The sequence below is a fragment of the Rhagoletis pomonella genome, unplaced genomic scaffold (genome assembly GCF_013731165.1).
Source record: "Rhagoletis pomonella isolate Grant_MI unplaced genomic scaffold, Rhpom_1.0 Rhpom_scaffold_00008, whole genome shotgun sequence".
Classification (NCBI taxonomy): Eukaryota; Metazoa; Arthropoda; class Insecta; order Diptera; family Tephritidae; genus Rhagoletis; species Rhagoletis pomonella.
In genome coordinates, this window is record NW_023458562.1 from 44,195,053 (window position 1) to 44,210,927 (window position 15,875).

A 15,875-nucleotide genomic window follows, 5' to 3' on the forward strand; every position below is an offset into this window, starting at 1 on the left:
TTACGGTATGCTAAATGAACTAATGATAACGGTAAGTTTTTTAATGTGGTTATATGTATGTATGTATGTGTGTATTAGAATTAAGTATTTTTGTTTTTCTTTTTTCATATTTTACAAACATTGATTAATTTTTGTTTTAAAAGATCACAATTTGTCATTAATAAATATGCATAATATCTGTTTTTTACAAATATTTTTTTTTTTAATTGCCATTGCAAATTTATTTTGTTTGAATTTGCAATAACTTAACGTGTTCTTTGAAGTCTGTTTTTGTATATTTACATAAGTATGTATAATTATGGTTGTAGGTGTGTATTGGTGTAGCTAATGTTTTTATTTATTTTATAGATGTCTATTATATAAACTTAAGCAATAGAAATATTGTTTATGTTTTTTTTTTATAAATAAGTAATTCGTTTTTTATAAATTTATTTCCAAAAATTTTATGAAAACAAAAAATGTTGCTTTTCTTTTATGTATACCGCGAATCAAAATACGTATGTATGTATGTAGGTTTCGTTGCCGCGTGGATAAGTGATAAATTTTATTAAAAATTTCGTGTTTTGTTATTAAAATGATCTTAAATTTGTAGGATCAGAGTGAAAATCAAATATTTTTATTGAAAAAAAAACTAGGTAAAATAAAAAAAAATTAAAAATATAAAAAAAAATAACATGAATTCAAATAAAATAAAATGGTTTAAACTAAAAAAGATGTATACATTATAAAGAAAAATTAAAATAAAAAATAAAATATATCGGAAAAAAAGTAATTTAATTGAAACAAAAAATAAAAAAACTAAGAAATTGAACTAATAAGAAAAAGATATAAAATAATCATTTGAAAAAAAGTGAATTGCAAAAATTTAGTATTTTTTTTAAAAAGTATAAATTTTCTCGCATATACCCACTGTGCGTGTAAAAAAGTAGTGAACACTAGTGTCATAAATATAGTTACTACACTCTTTAATTATTTGCAAATATGGGAAGATTTGATTTTTATTTTTCGGTAAAACCATACATTCTTTTTACATATATTCGCTGTTATTGTTAGTATTTTGTTGCTTTATATAGAAAAATTGTTTGCAACTACACTTTAACGCTGCTAAATTTGCTTTGATTTGATTTTTGTCCTAATTCAATTTGGTTTTGTAAGTTTTGCAATTTTTATTTGTTCTTGTAGACGTGTTTTATATGTTTTAGATTGATTTTAACTATTCACCAAACCTCAATTCAGGTGTAGTTGGCTGTATAATTTGTAAAAAAAAAATTTAAATTAAATTTTTCGTATTTTTTTTCTTCTTTATTGCTTCTTAAAGCTTACTAGTCGTTTCTTTCAAGTGTATTTAATTTGTATATTTTCCACACATTTTTTTTATTAAATTAATTTTTTTTGTTATTATTAAATAATAGCGCTATTGTTGTTGTTATTGTTGTTTTGTGTTTTATATTTTTCTAGTAATAAATCGTTGTTGCAAAAATAGGACGTGACTGTACTTGTTTGCTTGTCTGCATTATATTGTTGTTGCTTAATATTTTTGTGTTGCTTTCCTTTTATCTGACTATTTTTTACTATTAACATTAACCCTTAGTTAAACAAGTTTCATTTTAAATTTTAGTATTTGCTGCCACAGTGACGACTTTTTAGGCCGTTAATGTTGGTTTTGTGTGCAATTTTTTTCTGCTTACTATATATTTGTATATATATTTTTTTGTAATCTACCGTTTGAAAAGTGATTTTGTTGTGTTAAACGTAGTTTTTGTTTTTGCCTAATGTTTATTGTGTTTTTTAGTGTTATTCTTAGTTGCGGCTTGCTGTGTTTTGAATTTTAGTTACTGTTTAAATCTATTCTATTTTCAATAAATTTCTTTTTGTTGTGAAATATGGAACACTAGAGTTAAAATTGTGTAACTACTTAGTTTTATTGTGTTAGTTTTTTTTTTTAATTTTTTTACATTCGAAAAATTTTGCTTGCTCTGGCCATTCTCGCAGCAGCACAACTCTCAGCTGCCGTTCGAGCAAATACGCGTGCTTTGCCAATTTTAAGTACCTCTCAGAGTACTGCAACAACATACTTTGCCGTTGTCCTCTTCGCTTTCATAACTAGATTGAAAAACTTCTGAAAACTACTACAGCTACGCTAATTTTTTCGTCCCAAAATATTTTAGATCTATTTTCGAGTATTTAGTGTTTTTTATTATGTTTTTTTTTTTACTTTCTTTATGCAATTTATTTATTATTCATTATTCATTTATTTTGCAATCATTTATTGGTTTTTATTTTATTAAACTTTTCGCTCTTAAGCCTACAACCTTTTTTATATACTATTTATTAGTATTTAGTTTATGTTTTTTACCTTTTTGAAATATTTTATATGCATAAATATTCAAAACTCATTTTCAAATATATTATTTTATTTTTGTTTTCTATTTATACAAGTCTTAGAAACTTTAAAAAAATTATACGTCATAAATTATTATTTTATACACACCTTTATTTTTAATAACTTAGATTTTCGTTTAATTTTTTCATTCACTGCTACCTCTTAAACGTAGTAGTGTTACTATAGATTTTACATTTAATTTTTATTTTATTTTATTTTTTTCCAAATATTCTTGTAAATAGTTCATCAACCTTTAATTGTTGCCTTAATTATTGTGATAAATTGAAAGTGATTGCTGTAGGGTATGTAAGTGTGTGTTTTTGTGAGGTTAAGTGTATGTGAAATTTTGCTTAAGATTATTAAGTAAAATAAGAAGTGTAAAAAAAATTAGAATATGAAAAAGAATCAACTGAAATTGTTCGAAAAAAAAAACGAAAAATAACAAACGGCTCATAAAGCTATTAAAAAATTACCGAATGAAGATAAAAAACATTAAACCGCAAATATATTTCAAAATTGAGGTCCTCTATAAACTTTTAGCTGAAAATGTTTCTGTACACCCAGAATTGGTTTACAATGACAAATACATCCTCTCCGTTGTTTTAAAAATAATAGTCCACTTTTAGCAAATCCTCTTGTTCTTTTCCCTCGCACGAGGATGCGATTTTTCGTACATTGATTTCGCTTACAGTTGCTCCGCATATATTAGTTTCATTCACTTTAATTCTCTATCTTTCCCTCTTTTGGGCGCTCTTCATTAAAACTGCTCTCTCTCTCTCTTTCTCTTTATTCATACCCAGTTATTTCGGATTCTGAGTTGTATCAGATTCAAAGCGATCTAACGTAAGTTCATGTTGATGTCTAGTGGCTACCAGAATACAGTTTTGATTCAATTAGTGAACATAAATTCGTTCTGTCGATGATATAAACAGAATACTGTTGTGTCTAACGAGCTGAATTTTCTTCAAAAACTTTAGATACCGTGAAAAAGGCGCTGTCGATATGCTTCGACATGGCAATGCTGACTCAACTTTTAAGACAGGAACTCTACAGGTGAAGAAACGCGGCTAAACGAGCTTTGTAAACAGCCTCGCGCGAAGCCAATACGCTGAAGTATGACTGTGCATAAAGCTCAAGGAAAGTTTCTTTGATAATCATTTATTATAAAACGTTTTTGGCTCAAAATTTGTTTCATCAACATAACTTGCCAATTTGTTAGGGTTGGATTTGTTCTATTCTTCAATTCCCAATAGGCACAAAAAACTTTTGTTTTAATTTTTTTCCAACAACAGTTTTTCCAAGGTTTGATTAAAAGTTGTTTTTCTTTACTCGATTGGAGGACACTGACACTGGAGATGACAGAACGCCGAAACTGGTTTGTCTCCAAACTAAACTTAACAAAGGATGACGGAAATTCGTTCTAAAATAAATCAACTTCCCACCCTCTCGAAAAAAAATCAACCAACACCAACAAACTAAGTATACTTTGCGTGCCAAATATGTATGTATGTGTCAGTTTGTTTGAGATTGCGTTGGTTCTCCAATTTCGGTACACTTGAAACTCAACAATGGAAATTGGATTTGCACTCTTCCCCCAACCTAAATGTTTATTGAGTTATTTCGCCGTTTTATCTTTTTTTTGAATATTCATTGAAATTCTTATCATATTTGCCTCACCTCACTTCCTGAAAAATATGTAGGCCTTCGACGTGGAAATATTTCGGTATTTGATTTGTTCATTGTTTGGTTGATCATTAGGGTGGCCCTAAGAAATATGAAAACCTAAATTTTGTATGGGTCACCCCCTTATTTTATTCTATAAACAAAATAAGTACTTCCACAAAAAATTTAAAAAATTAAAAAATTTTTTAAAAAATTTTAGGGGTCGCTATTAAGCTTTGAAAAATTTTAAATCTGATAAATTTGAAATATTATTGAAAACTATACATATAAATTCGTAATCACTATGCAATATTAAGCAACCAAGACCAGAGTTGCCAACCATTCTTAGCTTTGAGCCATATTGAGGTTAAAAAGGTGCCAAGAAATAAATAAAAGGTGCCATTCTTCTTCATCGAAAGAAGATTATTTATTTTTCTTCCCCATTTCGCAATAAAATAAAAACCACATTTCTGAAACAAAAGTGCAAAACCAAAATAAGAAAAATCAGTGGCATAAACTTGAGAAACTAGAATATCTTAGTTCGTGAAAAAGTAGTACACGCGAAGGATTTCCCAAAAATGTATTGAAATAATACTATTTAGGTGCCATTTGAGGTATTTAACCTTCATTAATCATATTAGCTATACCATTTCTAAAGCCTACCCTATCCTTTCAAAGCTGGAATACGCTTCTTTAATCTGGAATCCAACTTACAAAACTCATTCCGCTAGACTTGAAAGAGTACATCGAAGTACCATCCTATATGGCCTGCTGTACGCTTATAAATCTGAAATCACTTATGTCTAAGCGATCTATTCAATCTTTGCTTTTAATATACGATATCGTTGACCGTCCAGAGATTCTTGAGCAAATAAACTTCAATGTTTCACACAGAAATTTGCGCTGTCACTAGCCGTTCCATATTAAAGTTATGAAAGCTCATTTCTTCAACTATGACCACATTTCAAGAGCTCTCACTGAATTTATTAGAATTTTTAGGATCCTTGATCTCGACTTCGCTTTCACGAGATCTCGGTTTGGTTCATTGCTTGGAATCATTTTATTCGTAATCATATTTTTTAAGTACCTAATTTACGCTTAGATATATACAAGCTTGCGTATATCTAGTCTGTAGTAAATCATAGACTTAATAAATGAAAGGAAATTAAACGAAAATGGCACCTTTTGAGCCAAGTTGGCAAACCTGAGCAGAACTCTCATTTGTTTATCGGAAAAAGTGCAATATTTTAAAAATTTATCTTAAAAAAAATACTAAGAAACTCGTGTTTACACTCTAAAAAATCTGTTTAAAAATGCGACTATAAATCGAGTATATTTTTGTTTATTTTTAAAACTTCTTGATAAATTTACGCGATGAATATGTATTTTCCTCGTTTACACATTTTCGTGAGTAAAAATCCTTTTTGTTAGCGGCTTTACGCAATTCTACGGGTGAAATCAAACAGCAGATGTGTATTTTGTAGCTTTTACACACTTTCGTAGTAAATTTCCACACACCACAGCAGCACGAGCATGTGATTTCGCGAATAATAAGGTAGGAAATCAGTAACCTACCTTTTAACTAGAAAGTCTACACAATTTTTTTTTAGAGTGTAGGGAGAGTTAGTATGGCCCATCCTGAGCTCAGAAAGTATCTTTTTTGATTTTTTTCCATAATAAAAAAATTTCCAATTTATTAAATTTCAATATTTCCAGACAATGATAGCGACCCCCCAAAACATTATTTTAAAATTTTGAACTTTGCGGGAATGTTTCTATTTCATACGTATAAAGAAATTAAGTGGTGTCCTATACAAAAATTTATATGTTGATAGTTTAAGGACCACCCGAACTCATTTTACTTTTTAAAAATCGCGCAGAGCTATTTATCCTACACTTCATTCAACTATGGCATTCGCAGGACCTCCAGATCGGTAACTAAATATCCTTCAAAACTCGTCAATTAATTTTTGAATTTTAAATTATGAGCTCATAACATTCACTCTAGTATCGATTAACGCTTCGTTCGCCAAAATAAAAAAAAAAATATATAAAAGATGTCGGTAAATAAATAACACAGCAAAACTGTTTAAAAAAAGGAGTATTTCGTGTATATTATTTAATATATCTCTGCTTGTATTAGATCGCAAATACAAAAATTGTTCACCTACTATGTTTTACACTTTCACACAAAAGAGCACGTAAGTAGTTATGTCGTACTGCTTAATCGCTAGTCGATATCGACTCAATATGCTTATAAACAATGAGAATATAATAAAACGGTTTCTTTTTTAAATAACAAAACAAAACAATAAAAATTAAATACTTAACAAGTTGAGTGCATAAAACTTATGAAAATTAAAACCTCTTTCCGATGCACCGCGCGGTTGCCAGCGAATTTAGCTGCGCGATCGCCTTCAGTTACATTCATAGAAATGGTCATTTGGTGCTTAATGCTAATATATTCGAGTGTAAATTGTAAATGTTGCTAGCAACTTACGTCGTGCTGTGGTTGTATGCCATTCGCGAATTATATGCCATTACGCGCGCTTGCGTTTTTATGCTGCGCGCTTAGCTGCCGCTAGACATTTACGCACCTAAGCGTTGCCATTGCTGCCAATGATAATGATGTGTTGCTGTTGCTGCTGCTGTTGCTGCTGCCATTGGTAGTGCAGTGCTTGCTGTTGTTGTTGCCACAAGTGCTGATATTGCAGCTGCTGCTGCTGCTGGTAGTTGTTGCTGTTGCCGCTACCGCTGCTGTATCCGTTAAATTGCGCATTTCATATGCAACCGCCCAACGCCGTGGCTGCAGCAGCAGCCGTTGTTGTTGCTACCGCTAGCGGTGTAGTTGTAGTTGGCGCGCCCGCTGCTGTTGCTGCTCCGCCACTCAGCACATGTGTATGCGGCGCTGTGCCCGCTGTTGTAACCGCAGCGGCAAGCATATGTTGTGGCGCGGCGGCAGTTAACATTTGCGGCGCTGCTGCATAGTGGAATTGTTGTTGTTGCGCTGCGGCGGCTGCTGCTGCTGCGTACTTCATCAAATGTTGCTGCACTGCTGCGGCGCTTTGCTGCTGGTGATGCGTCGGGTAAATGTACTGCGCTGCTGTGGCGGCGGCCATAGGCGCCGGCTGTGGTGGTTGTTGTTGTTGTAGTTGTTGGTGTTGCTGTTGCTGCGCTGCTGTCAAAATTGGAATGCAATTCGAATTGTAGTCGCTGCTGAGCAACAAAGTTGGTGTACCCGGTGTCAATTCGTAGGCGCCGCTGCCAGCCGCGGTGTTGGCGTATGCCGTGAGCTGCGATGGCGCCGCCTTTAGGTAACCACCAGCAGCGCAGGCAGTTGGTGGTGGTGGCGCTGGCACGGTGGCAATCGCTGTGGGTATGGTAACGGTGGAGGTGGTCGGCAGCGTCGATGTGGCTGAGGTGAGCGCTACGGGCGGTGAGGTGGCGATCGAGCAGGACGAAGATGAGGATGCAGAGGAGGGCGAGTAGGGCGAATGGCAGGTGAAGTGGGGCAGATGAAAGGCGGCTGGCTGCTGTTGTTGGTGATGGTAGATGGCGTGTGTGGCATGCTTCGCGGTGTTGCTGCTGCCGTTGCTAGGGCTGTAGTGAGCGGAAATGTAATTGTTGTTGTGATGATAGTTGTATTGTGATTGTTGTTGATGTAGCTGGTGGTGCTGCTGTTGTGGTTCGATTATTATCAAATTGTTATTGTAGTTGGTGGCAATGCCGGGCGTTGTTGCTGCGGCGGTGGCGGCGGCGGCGGCTGCTGCTGCTGCTGCTACCGACTTGGCATGCTGTTGGTATTGTTCATGTGCTTGCTTTTGTTGCTGCTGCTGTTGTTGTTGGGTGATTGTATGCACTTGATTGTTCTGGCTGTTGTTGTAACTGTTGTTGCTGCTGTGATTGCTTGCATTGCTGCAGCTACTACTGCTGCTGCTGCTGCTGCTACTGTTGCTATGTAAATTATTGTTATTACTGTTGTTGTTGATGTTGCTGCTGCTGGTGCTGTTGCTGCTATTTGTATTGACGTAGGCAGCCATAACATTCGCCGGCGGCAATACAATCGGTATATGATAATATTTACATTGTTTACGTCTGCATTGGCCGTTGGCGTGATCGCGACACACAGCCACACGTTGATCACATACTTCAACCTTGTCATCTGTTGGTGGGGCGGAAGGGTAGCGTGGAAGTACGTAGCGAGAGAAAAGAGAAGAATTCAAAAATTTAATTAGCGATAATTTTAATAACTTTTTTGGTAAACAATTTGTAAATAAATTTTAAAATTACATATATACAACATTTGTTTGCCTGTTTGAGTGAGTGTGTGTGCGTGTATGCGTGTGAAAAGAGAGAACAAGACATACATATTTAGTTGGTGAGAGTGAAATACTGGGCTTGCAAGCTGTTTGCAATAGAAATAAGTTTAATAAATCTCATAAATTTGTTGACTTAAAACAATTTTTGTTTTTATTGTTTGCTAACTTACTATATATATTTTAAACAGTAAATATTATATATTCATATTATTTTCGTTAATGTTGCAAAATGAATAATTACAAGGAAAATACCTCAGGGTTTCTGTATGTAGTTATAGCCCAATTCCACTAAAAGCTTAATTGCAGTTAAGAGCTCGGGCAAGTTCCAGGAAAATTTAACGTGGGGTGATCGGCCAACAACTACGCAATTCGTTCTGTAATCCCCTTTTTTATAATGAGCATACATAAACTACATTTAAGGCTTGGTGGAAATTAACTATTAAAATAAATAGTAAATCAAAGGATTCATAGCTCAGTAGGTTATAAATCTTTTATAAGTGCTGCTAAATCTACTGCCTGCCTGTTTTTGAGACATAATGCTGACACTTCTTATATATTAGAGGAACACAGAGCTGTTAGCAGAAATAAAGCAAAAACAGTCCGCCTCACTTGAATATACACATTATTTATCTCAGGGATCGAGCTTATATCGAAGGCGGAGTGGAAGATGGACCTATCTTGGCAGCTAGTTCGAAAACGCGCTATCTCAGAAGAAAGCCCTATTTCAGAATCCGGTTGAATACCGTCCTATTTCAGAATCTCTTTCTATGCAAATTTTAACACCAATTAAAAACAAGTAAGAGCAGCGCTGTCTTCGGCTATACCGAGGGCTTCTACCTTTCATGAACATCTGAAAATTTGACTTTAACAGATTACTGAATTTGAAAAAAATTATATATTCACAGCATACATGGATAGAGGAGATGCACATACAAAAAAACATATCTACACAATCAGAGGTATGGAAGATATACCCTATATATCACCAATCTAAGTGATTCTCACTGCTGTGTGATCATTATGTAAACTGGTAACACAATTTACCACTACATAAAGGAGATATATCGCAAAAACTGGTATCTGAACGATCCGTGGTATAAGAGATAAAGCTTATACAGCATAGATTTTGACGATTTTCTCAGTAAACTTTGTAGTATTATTTATAAAATAGCTTACGAAATGTATCGGTTTTAGCTGTCCAAATAAAGGAGTTTTACAGTAAACCCCATATCTGAACAATCAGTTGTATGGACGCAATAAATAGGTTATAGTGACCTGATCTTTGTCAATTTTACTGCAAACTCTCTGTTGATAATGAGTGAAAATAGTGCGAAATTTCATGCTTCTAGCAGCATATATGGAGAAGTTACAACAAAGAATCTCATATCTGAACAATCAGTTGTATGGTGGCTATAGGTTATAGCGACCCGATCTTCGCCATTTTCACTGGAAGACACTGCAGTCGTTCGGTAGGCGAAAGGACCGGTTAATCTGCACGTCCTTCGAGTAGACACCGACTTGACATCTGATTTGTTTATTGTTACATTAGATATTTAGTTATAGCTATCACATCTTGGGTTGAGACAAATTTGTTTAGTAGACTCTTTTCTTATTGGGGCTTTCATTCAACCCCAGCAGCTACTTTTATCTCACTTTAACCTAAGGTAAAGCAGTAATAATGGCTGTATTCAGATAACAGAATACTATGGATGAAAGCTTTCGAACTAGAAAAAAAAAAAATGTAACTAGCGACTACTATGATTTCTGTCAAATTAATTTGAATTAAATTTTTTTCATAAATTTAAAACTAATTAAAAAGTTTAGATGTTAGTTTTAAATTTTAGAAAAAAAAAATTATAGTTGCCTTCACCACCGGTAATGAAACCGAGTGTTAAAAATTGAACAACTCTGTGGGATTTTTCCCTCTTCTAAATTGATTAATGACCAGGGGTTCGAAGATATCTTATTTTCCTTAACTTCCCTATGCAAATAAATTTTAAATGTTTATGCTGGTTTTCACTGATCATTACTTCGACATGGCTCTGATTTCGCGAGAAGCAACGAATTGTGTTCCATTCCCAGCGCGTTAACTAAAATTTTACTTTCTTAAGCTATATTTATTTTATTACACGTTTTCTATGACGTAAATCATTATAAATTACTTACATAATTATATAAATAAATTTATTATATTTAATAAACAATTGTTTTATAAAAAATCGTTATATAAACCATAAAACACAGAGGCTTACGGAAAAAGGAATAGGCATATAGATTTTTTCCCCATGTATGCAAGATTTTTTATTTAATTTTTTTTTCCTGCTAATTTTTTATAAAAATATATTTTATAAAATTTTAAAATAAAATTTAAAAACGATATTTAAAAATTGTTAAAAGTTTAGCAACTTTCTAAACAGATTTTCTAAAACGCAGGAAACTTCAATAAATTTATTATAGCAATTTTTACTTTCTAATCAAATTTTCTAGAATCCAGTTTGAGGCCCATTAATTTCTAGTATAGTAAGATGCAAGTTTGAAGCTGCACGATTTTTGTTCTCTTTTTTGTGTACTATGTTCGACAATTTTTTTATATGGACGAACTGCACAACACCGTCAATAGAAAAAAAAATGTAAAAAATCAACGGTGAGTCCTAGCTACTTCAAACTTACGATTGTAATGCCAAAATTTAATGGGCTACAAGACTGCATACCCACAAAAATTCTTAAAAATACGATTAGAAATTATAAAATTTCTTTCATAACTTTTTCTGAGTTTTGCACAAAGTTTAGAAATTTTATTTTAATGTTTTTTCTTGTAGTAGATATGACCAATATTTGTATAGAAAAAAAGGCGAAAAAAATTTAAATAAAATATTTTGCCTACATTGTGAAAAATTTTCTGTGACAATACTTTTTTCCGTGGCTGTATACATAGTTTAAGAGAATCGATTCAAACTCGAAAAGCGGGAAAAATTTAAACTCGAAAGTATTTTTTCGTAAAAAAAAACTTGACAGTTCAATTAAAGTCTCGAGGTTTTCCAGAATTTCGAGGCTTTTCTCAGTTTATGGGGTTATACTTATTGCACTTTTCACTTGTTTTGGGTTTTTTCTTTTACATAAGTATACATGAAAATGTCTTTAAAAGCAAAACTGCTATTTTAAGAATAATGTAAACAAATAAGCAATACAAATTTAAGCATGAGATCTCTCTCAGAAGGCGGCATGTAGTGTAGTGAGTAAGCTAGGTATACATAGTATGTAGTAAGTATGTACAATGAAAAAAAAAGAATTTAACTAAAAACTAAGTATAGGCAAAAAAAAAGACTTAAATATCACTAGATATTAATGAAAGCAAAAATGAATAAAACTTTTAACTAAAACATACAAAGGCATGCACTTACCTTCAGTTAAATGAACGAATCTACAATTTAACCGACTGCACATAGATCTATTGAAATCTTGGCACACCGGGAGGGTGTCCAGTAACTATTGGATTGTTGTTGTAGTTATTGTTGTTCATTTATTTATTTATTTTTTCAAATAAATGTTGAAAGAGTGTTGTACGAGTAGTTGTAGTTGTAGTTGTTTTATTGTAATGGCAATGCATATGGCGGATGCGGATGCGGTTCAAATACGTTACGAAACGGTTACGGATTCAATACGGATGCGGGCACAAAAATGTTGTTGAATAATACAATAAATAAATCAAATAGCCAACCAATCAGTCAATCAATTAATCAATGAAATTGACAAGAAATTAAAAGAATTTGGAGAAGAGCACGTTATCGCAAATAATCCAATGTTTACAAAATGAAAACAAATTTTGTTGTTTTTGATTTTTTTGTTTTAATTTTTTATTTTTTTTTGGAAAAAATGAGAAGAGAAGAAAAAAAGAAAGAAAAAGACCAAAAATTAGTATCATATGTTAACTATGAGCTCATAATAACTATAAGGATAATCAATAATAATAATAACAATTAATACAAATACAGTTACAAATACAAATTTATATGTATGTAAATATGATTAAGAATTCCCAAGTATCAATCGGGTAGTTACGGCACTTCGTTGGCAGCGGGTTGTGTAATCGGGGTTTTCGTTTTCACATACATACATATTTTGTTGGTACTGTAAAATTTTCTTTTACGATTTCTAGTAGGTATGCCGCTAAGTGTTTTGATGATGCGCATTAATGGTTAATATTTTCATAAATTTCTTTGTCTACGCTAATTTTAAATATGCTATTGTTTATATAGTTATGAATTAAACTAAGTATTGCATGTATAAATATATAAGTATGTATATTTTCTAATTATTATTATTTCCATATGTATCTATCTATATGTATCACAGCGCAAATTAAGAATATGAGGTGTTTATAGCAAGGCGATTAAGCATTCGGTGTATAGAAATAAAGTTTCAGTTATAAAACTTGGGGTAAAATGTAGTACTTTGGCTCACAAGAAGAGCTTTTGAAAGTGGTAATTTTGAAATCAATCTTGAAAAGCGATGTGGTAGGCATTTGTTTTGCGGACGAGCTTAAAAGCTCGAAGATAAATATGTTTTTGTTGGAGATGTCGCAAATTTGGATTTTACTGAGCAATGAAAATAACTTAAAAACGAAGCTTTTGGAGCAAAAAGCTTGAAAACTGCTGAAGCTTTTTTGTTTTTGGACAAAAGGAAGTTTCTCATATTCTACATAAATTTTTGAATACTTTCAAAATAAATTGCTGATGGTGTATGAAATGTAAGCAGCTTCTAAAAATTTAGTATTGCGCAGATTTGTCTTACTCTGAAAGGCTTCTGTTCCGAACTGAAATTCTAATGATTGCATTCTGTTTTTCATGAAGTAGTGAAAAAGTTTAAAGTTTCGTAACTTGCAGGCTTAAAAGCTTACACAAGGTGCAGTGCAATTTTAATATGAAAAGTGGGAAATTCTCGAATTGTGCGGGATTGGTGTTACTTTACCTGAAAAGATCTAAACCAATCTAGTGGTTTTGTTATAAAAATTGAAAGCTTAAAGTTTCAACAAAAAAAGAAACTTGCCACATTTAGTCTGAAAGTTTAAAGTTCAAAAAGTATTCCTTATGTGTAGGCACGAATCATTTTTTTTGGCGAGGCTCTCAGTGCCATTAAATTGAAGGGTGCTTTCTGAAAGCTTTTTCAATTTTCTTCTTGAGTGAAAGCTCCTTAAGGGAAATTTTGGTCAAGTAGCTTTTAAAATTTATCTGCCCTTTAAATAAATTGTTCCGGAACAAAATTTATGCATAAAGCGCATATAAATTTTAAATGCTACTTGAGAAAACGATCCTTAGTTGCCTAAAAAATTGGCATTCGAACGAAGAAACAAGAACTAATGGCTATTTTTTAATTTTTTTTTGAAATGTGTTTTTCATTGCTCTTACTGCTCTAAAAGTTATTGCCGATGAGCTTATATAATCTTTAAAGCTCTCGTAAAAAATAAAACCACATTTGACAGTCAAATAGTGATTTCGTATTTTGGAATTTTTACAAGCGCTTATGGCGATTGCCTATTGCCCTTAAAAGTCTATAAATTTCGAGTATTAACATACATAAAGATGCAGATAGACGAACGTCAGGTTAGACTTAATTTTTTGAATGCTTAAGTTTATAGGTTTATGAATATGCATAGATCAGTCGCGACCAAAACATATTCCAAGGGTGAAGCTTTTTAAAGCTTTTATTTTGGAACCATATTCCATCATCCCTAGCGAAATCGTTCTACAATGCATCACATTGCCACCCTGTCGGAAGCATCAGCAGACTTTCTATTAGTTTTATATAGAAGGGTAAAAGCTCTCCGTCATCGTAACTGTTTTATTTCTATACCCCCATAAGAGAATCGCCTTGTGGTTGGGACATTCCAAAATTATCTATTGCAGTTCAGTAATTATTGTAAATGGTACATTTTAAAGAATTTTCAATAATGTTGAAATAAATATATAAAAGGCTAATGACACATTTAGTAGCTGAGTATGTAGCTACTATTTTGCATATGTTTTTTTGTGAGTACGTATTGAATAAAATTCAGAACTTAAAATCCACAATTTTATAAGCTAAACTGAACCCATTTTTTCTGCAAACTCATAAGTATTTGTAATTATATTAAAACTATCGCATACATTTAGGCGCATAACCGGTGTAGAATTTTGCTAAAAGCACAATCATATCAAGAAAAAATAATTAAAATAGCTAAAAAATTTCACTTCAGAAGACCATTCGATTTAACTTCCATTGGTTTAAAGAAAAATTAAGAGTTAAAAGCACTAAAGGTAGTAGAAAGCTTTGAAGCTGTAGTTGTATGTCGATATTTATGTACGCAAAAAAAGCATCCCGCAGTTAATATATTTAATTGAAGAAGAGAGGTAGTGAAAATATGGCGGCAAGTAAGCAAGTAAATATGGTAAGCTTTAAAGCTCGAAGCGTAAGCGGTAGCGATAAGCGTTCACAACAAAATGGTTTAGAGTTAAGTAGTTGTTCTTGTAGTTGTAAGCAAATAAGTTTTTCAACTCACTTTGTCAACTCACTTCTCTGTATTGTGCGCACGCGTTTCGAATGCTTTTTAAACGCTTTTTCTTTGTTGTTGCTTTCGTCATGGTTTTTGTTTTGGAAGATTGTTATTTGCTAATTTTTCTCAATTAAATGCTTTCGTTTGATTATATTTTTGATTGAACTTTAATTTCGATTGCTTAATTTTATTTGCAGTGCAATGTTGTAAATTTTCACTAAGGAATGTTGATTTCGTTTCTTTTAACTAGAAATTAATTTCGTTACGATTTTTAATATTTTCTTTTTTTGATTTTAGACTTTTGATTTACGATTTTTTTTTTTAATATTTCAGTGAGCTTATGAACTAATGGGCTGTCTTATGCAGTAACAGTTACATATCCTAATAGGCGGCACTAGAAATATACAAAAAAGAGAAAGAGAAAAAGAAAGAAATACATATATACAAATTCACACAAGTAAGTAAAATTTACGAGTACTATAAAAAATGTATCTTGAAATATTCTAATATCATGTAGTGGATTTGAATAAAATCTAAAAATTTATTTACTGATCAGAGATTATGGTATAAGAGCGTGGTTGGAAGAATTTGTTGTGAAAGTAGAGCTTTTTGTGGGCGCAAGATAAACTTTCGGATTAAACGCTATTAATAAAAAATGGAACAGGTTAAAAACTCGCAGAGTAGCTTTTTGCCTCGAGAAAGTGTCTGCTAAAAGATATGAAGAGCGGTTAAGGCATGGGTCTTGTGTAAAAGCTTCGGAGAAGCAATAAAACTATTGCTGATATGTCAAGATTTTCCTAACATTTTTTCTATTATGTGCGCATGAAAAGTCTGCTTTTAGAAAAAGTCTTCCGAGGCTTTAAGTTTAAAAGCTTTTAGGTTACACAAAAATCTTTTTGTTACAATACTCGAAAAAGTGAAGCTTTAAGCTCCAAAGCTTGTACTCTCAGAAAAAAGCTTCCGAAGCTTTAACTCCAAAAGA

At 32.4% G+C, this 15,875-nt stretch overlaps 1 protein-coding gene across 1 annotated transcript; it reads right to left on the reverse strand.

Moving 5' to 3' along the window:
* Positions 1–5,521: 5,521 nt before the first annotated feature.
* LOC118744931 (probable serine/threonine-protein kinase cdc7) lies at positions 5,522–15,223 on the reverse strand. The gene is made up of 3 exons (XM_036478370.1): positions 14,900–15,223; positions 11,766–11,850; positions 5,522–8,207 (listed from the first exon to the last, which is right to left on the reverse strand). Exons 2-3 carry the CDS (start codon positions 11,806–11,808, stop codon positions 6,826–6,828), a joined length of 1,425 nt encoding a protein of 474 aa, XP_036334263.1. The 5' UTR covers positions 11,809–11,850; positions 14,900–15,223; the 3' UTR covers positions 5,522–6,825.
* Positions 15,224–15,875: the final 652 nt, after the last annotated feature.

Coding starts and splice junctions, on each gene's coding strand:
- LOC118744931 (XM_036478370.1), bottom strand. CDS start 11,808: ATGTGCAGTCGGTTAAATTGTAGATTCGTTCATTTAACTGAAG. Junction 8,208..11,765: donor ATTCGTTCATTTAACTGAAG/GTAAGTGCATGC, acceptor CCCCACCAACAG/ATGACAAGGTTGAAGTATGT.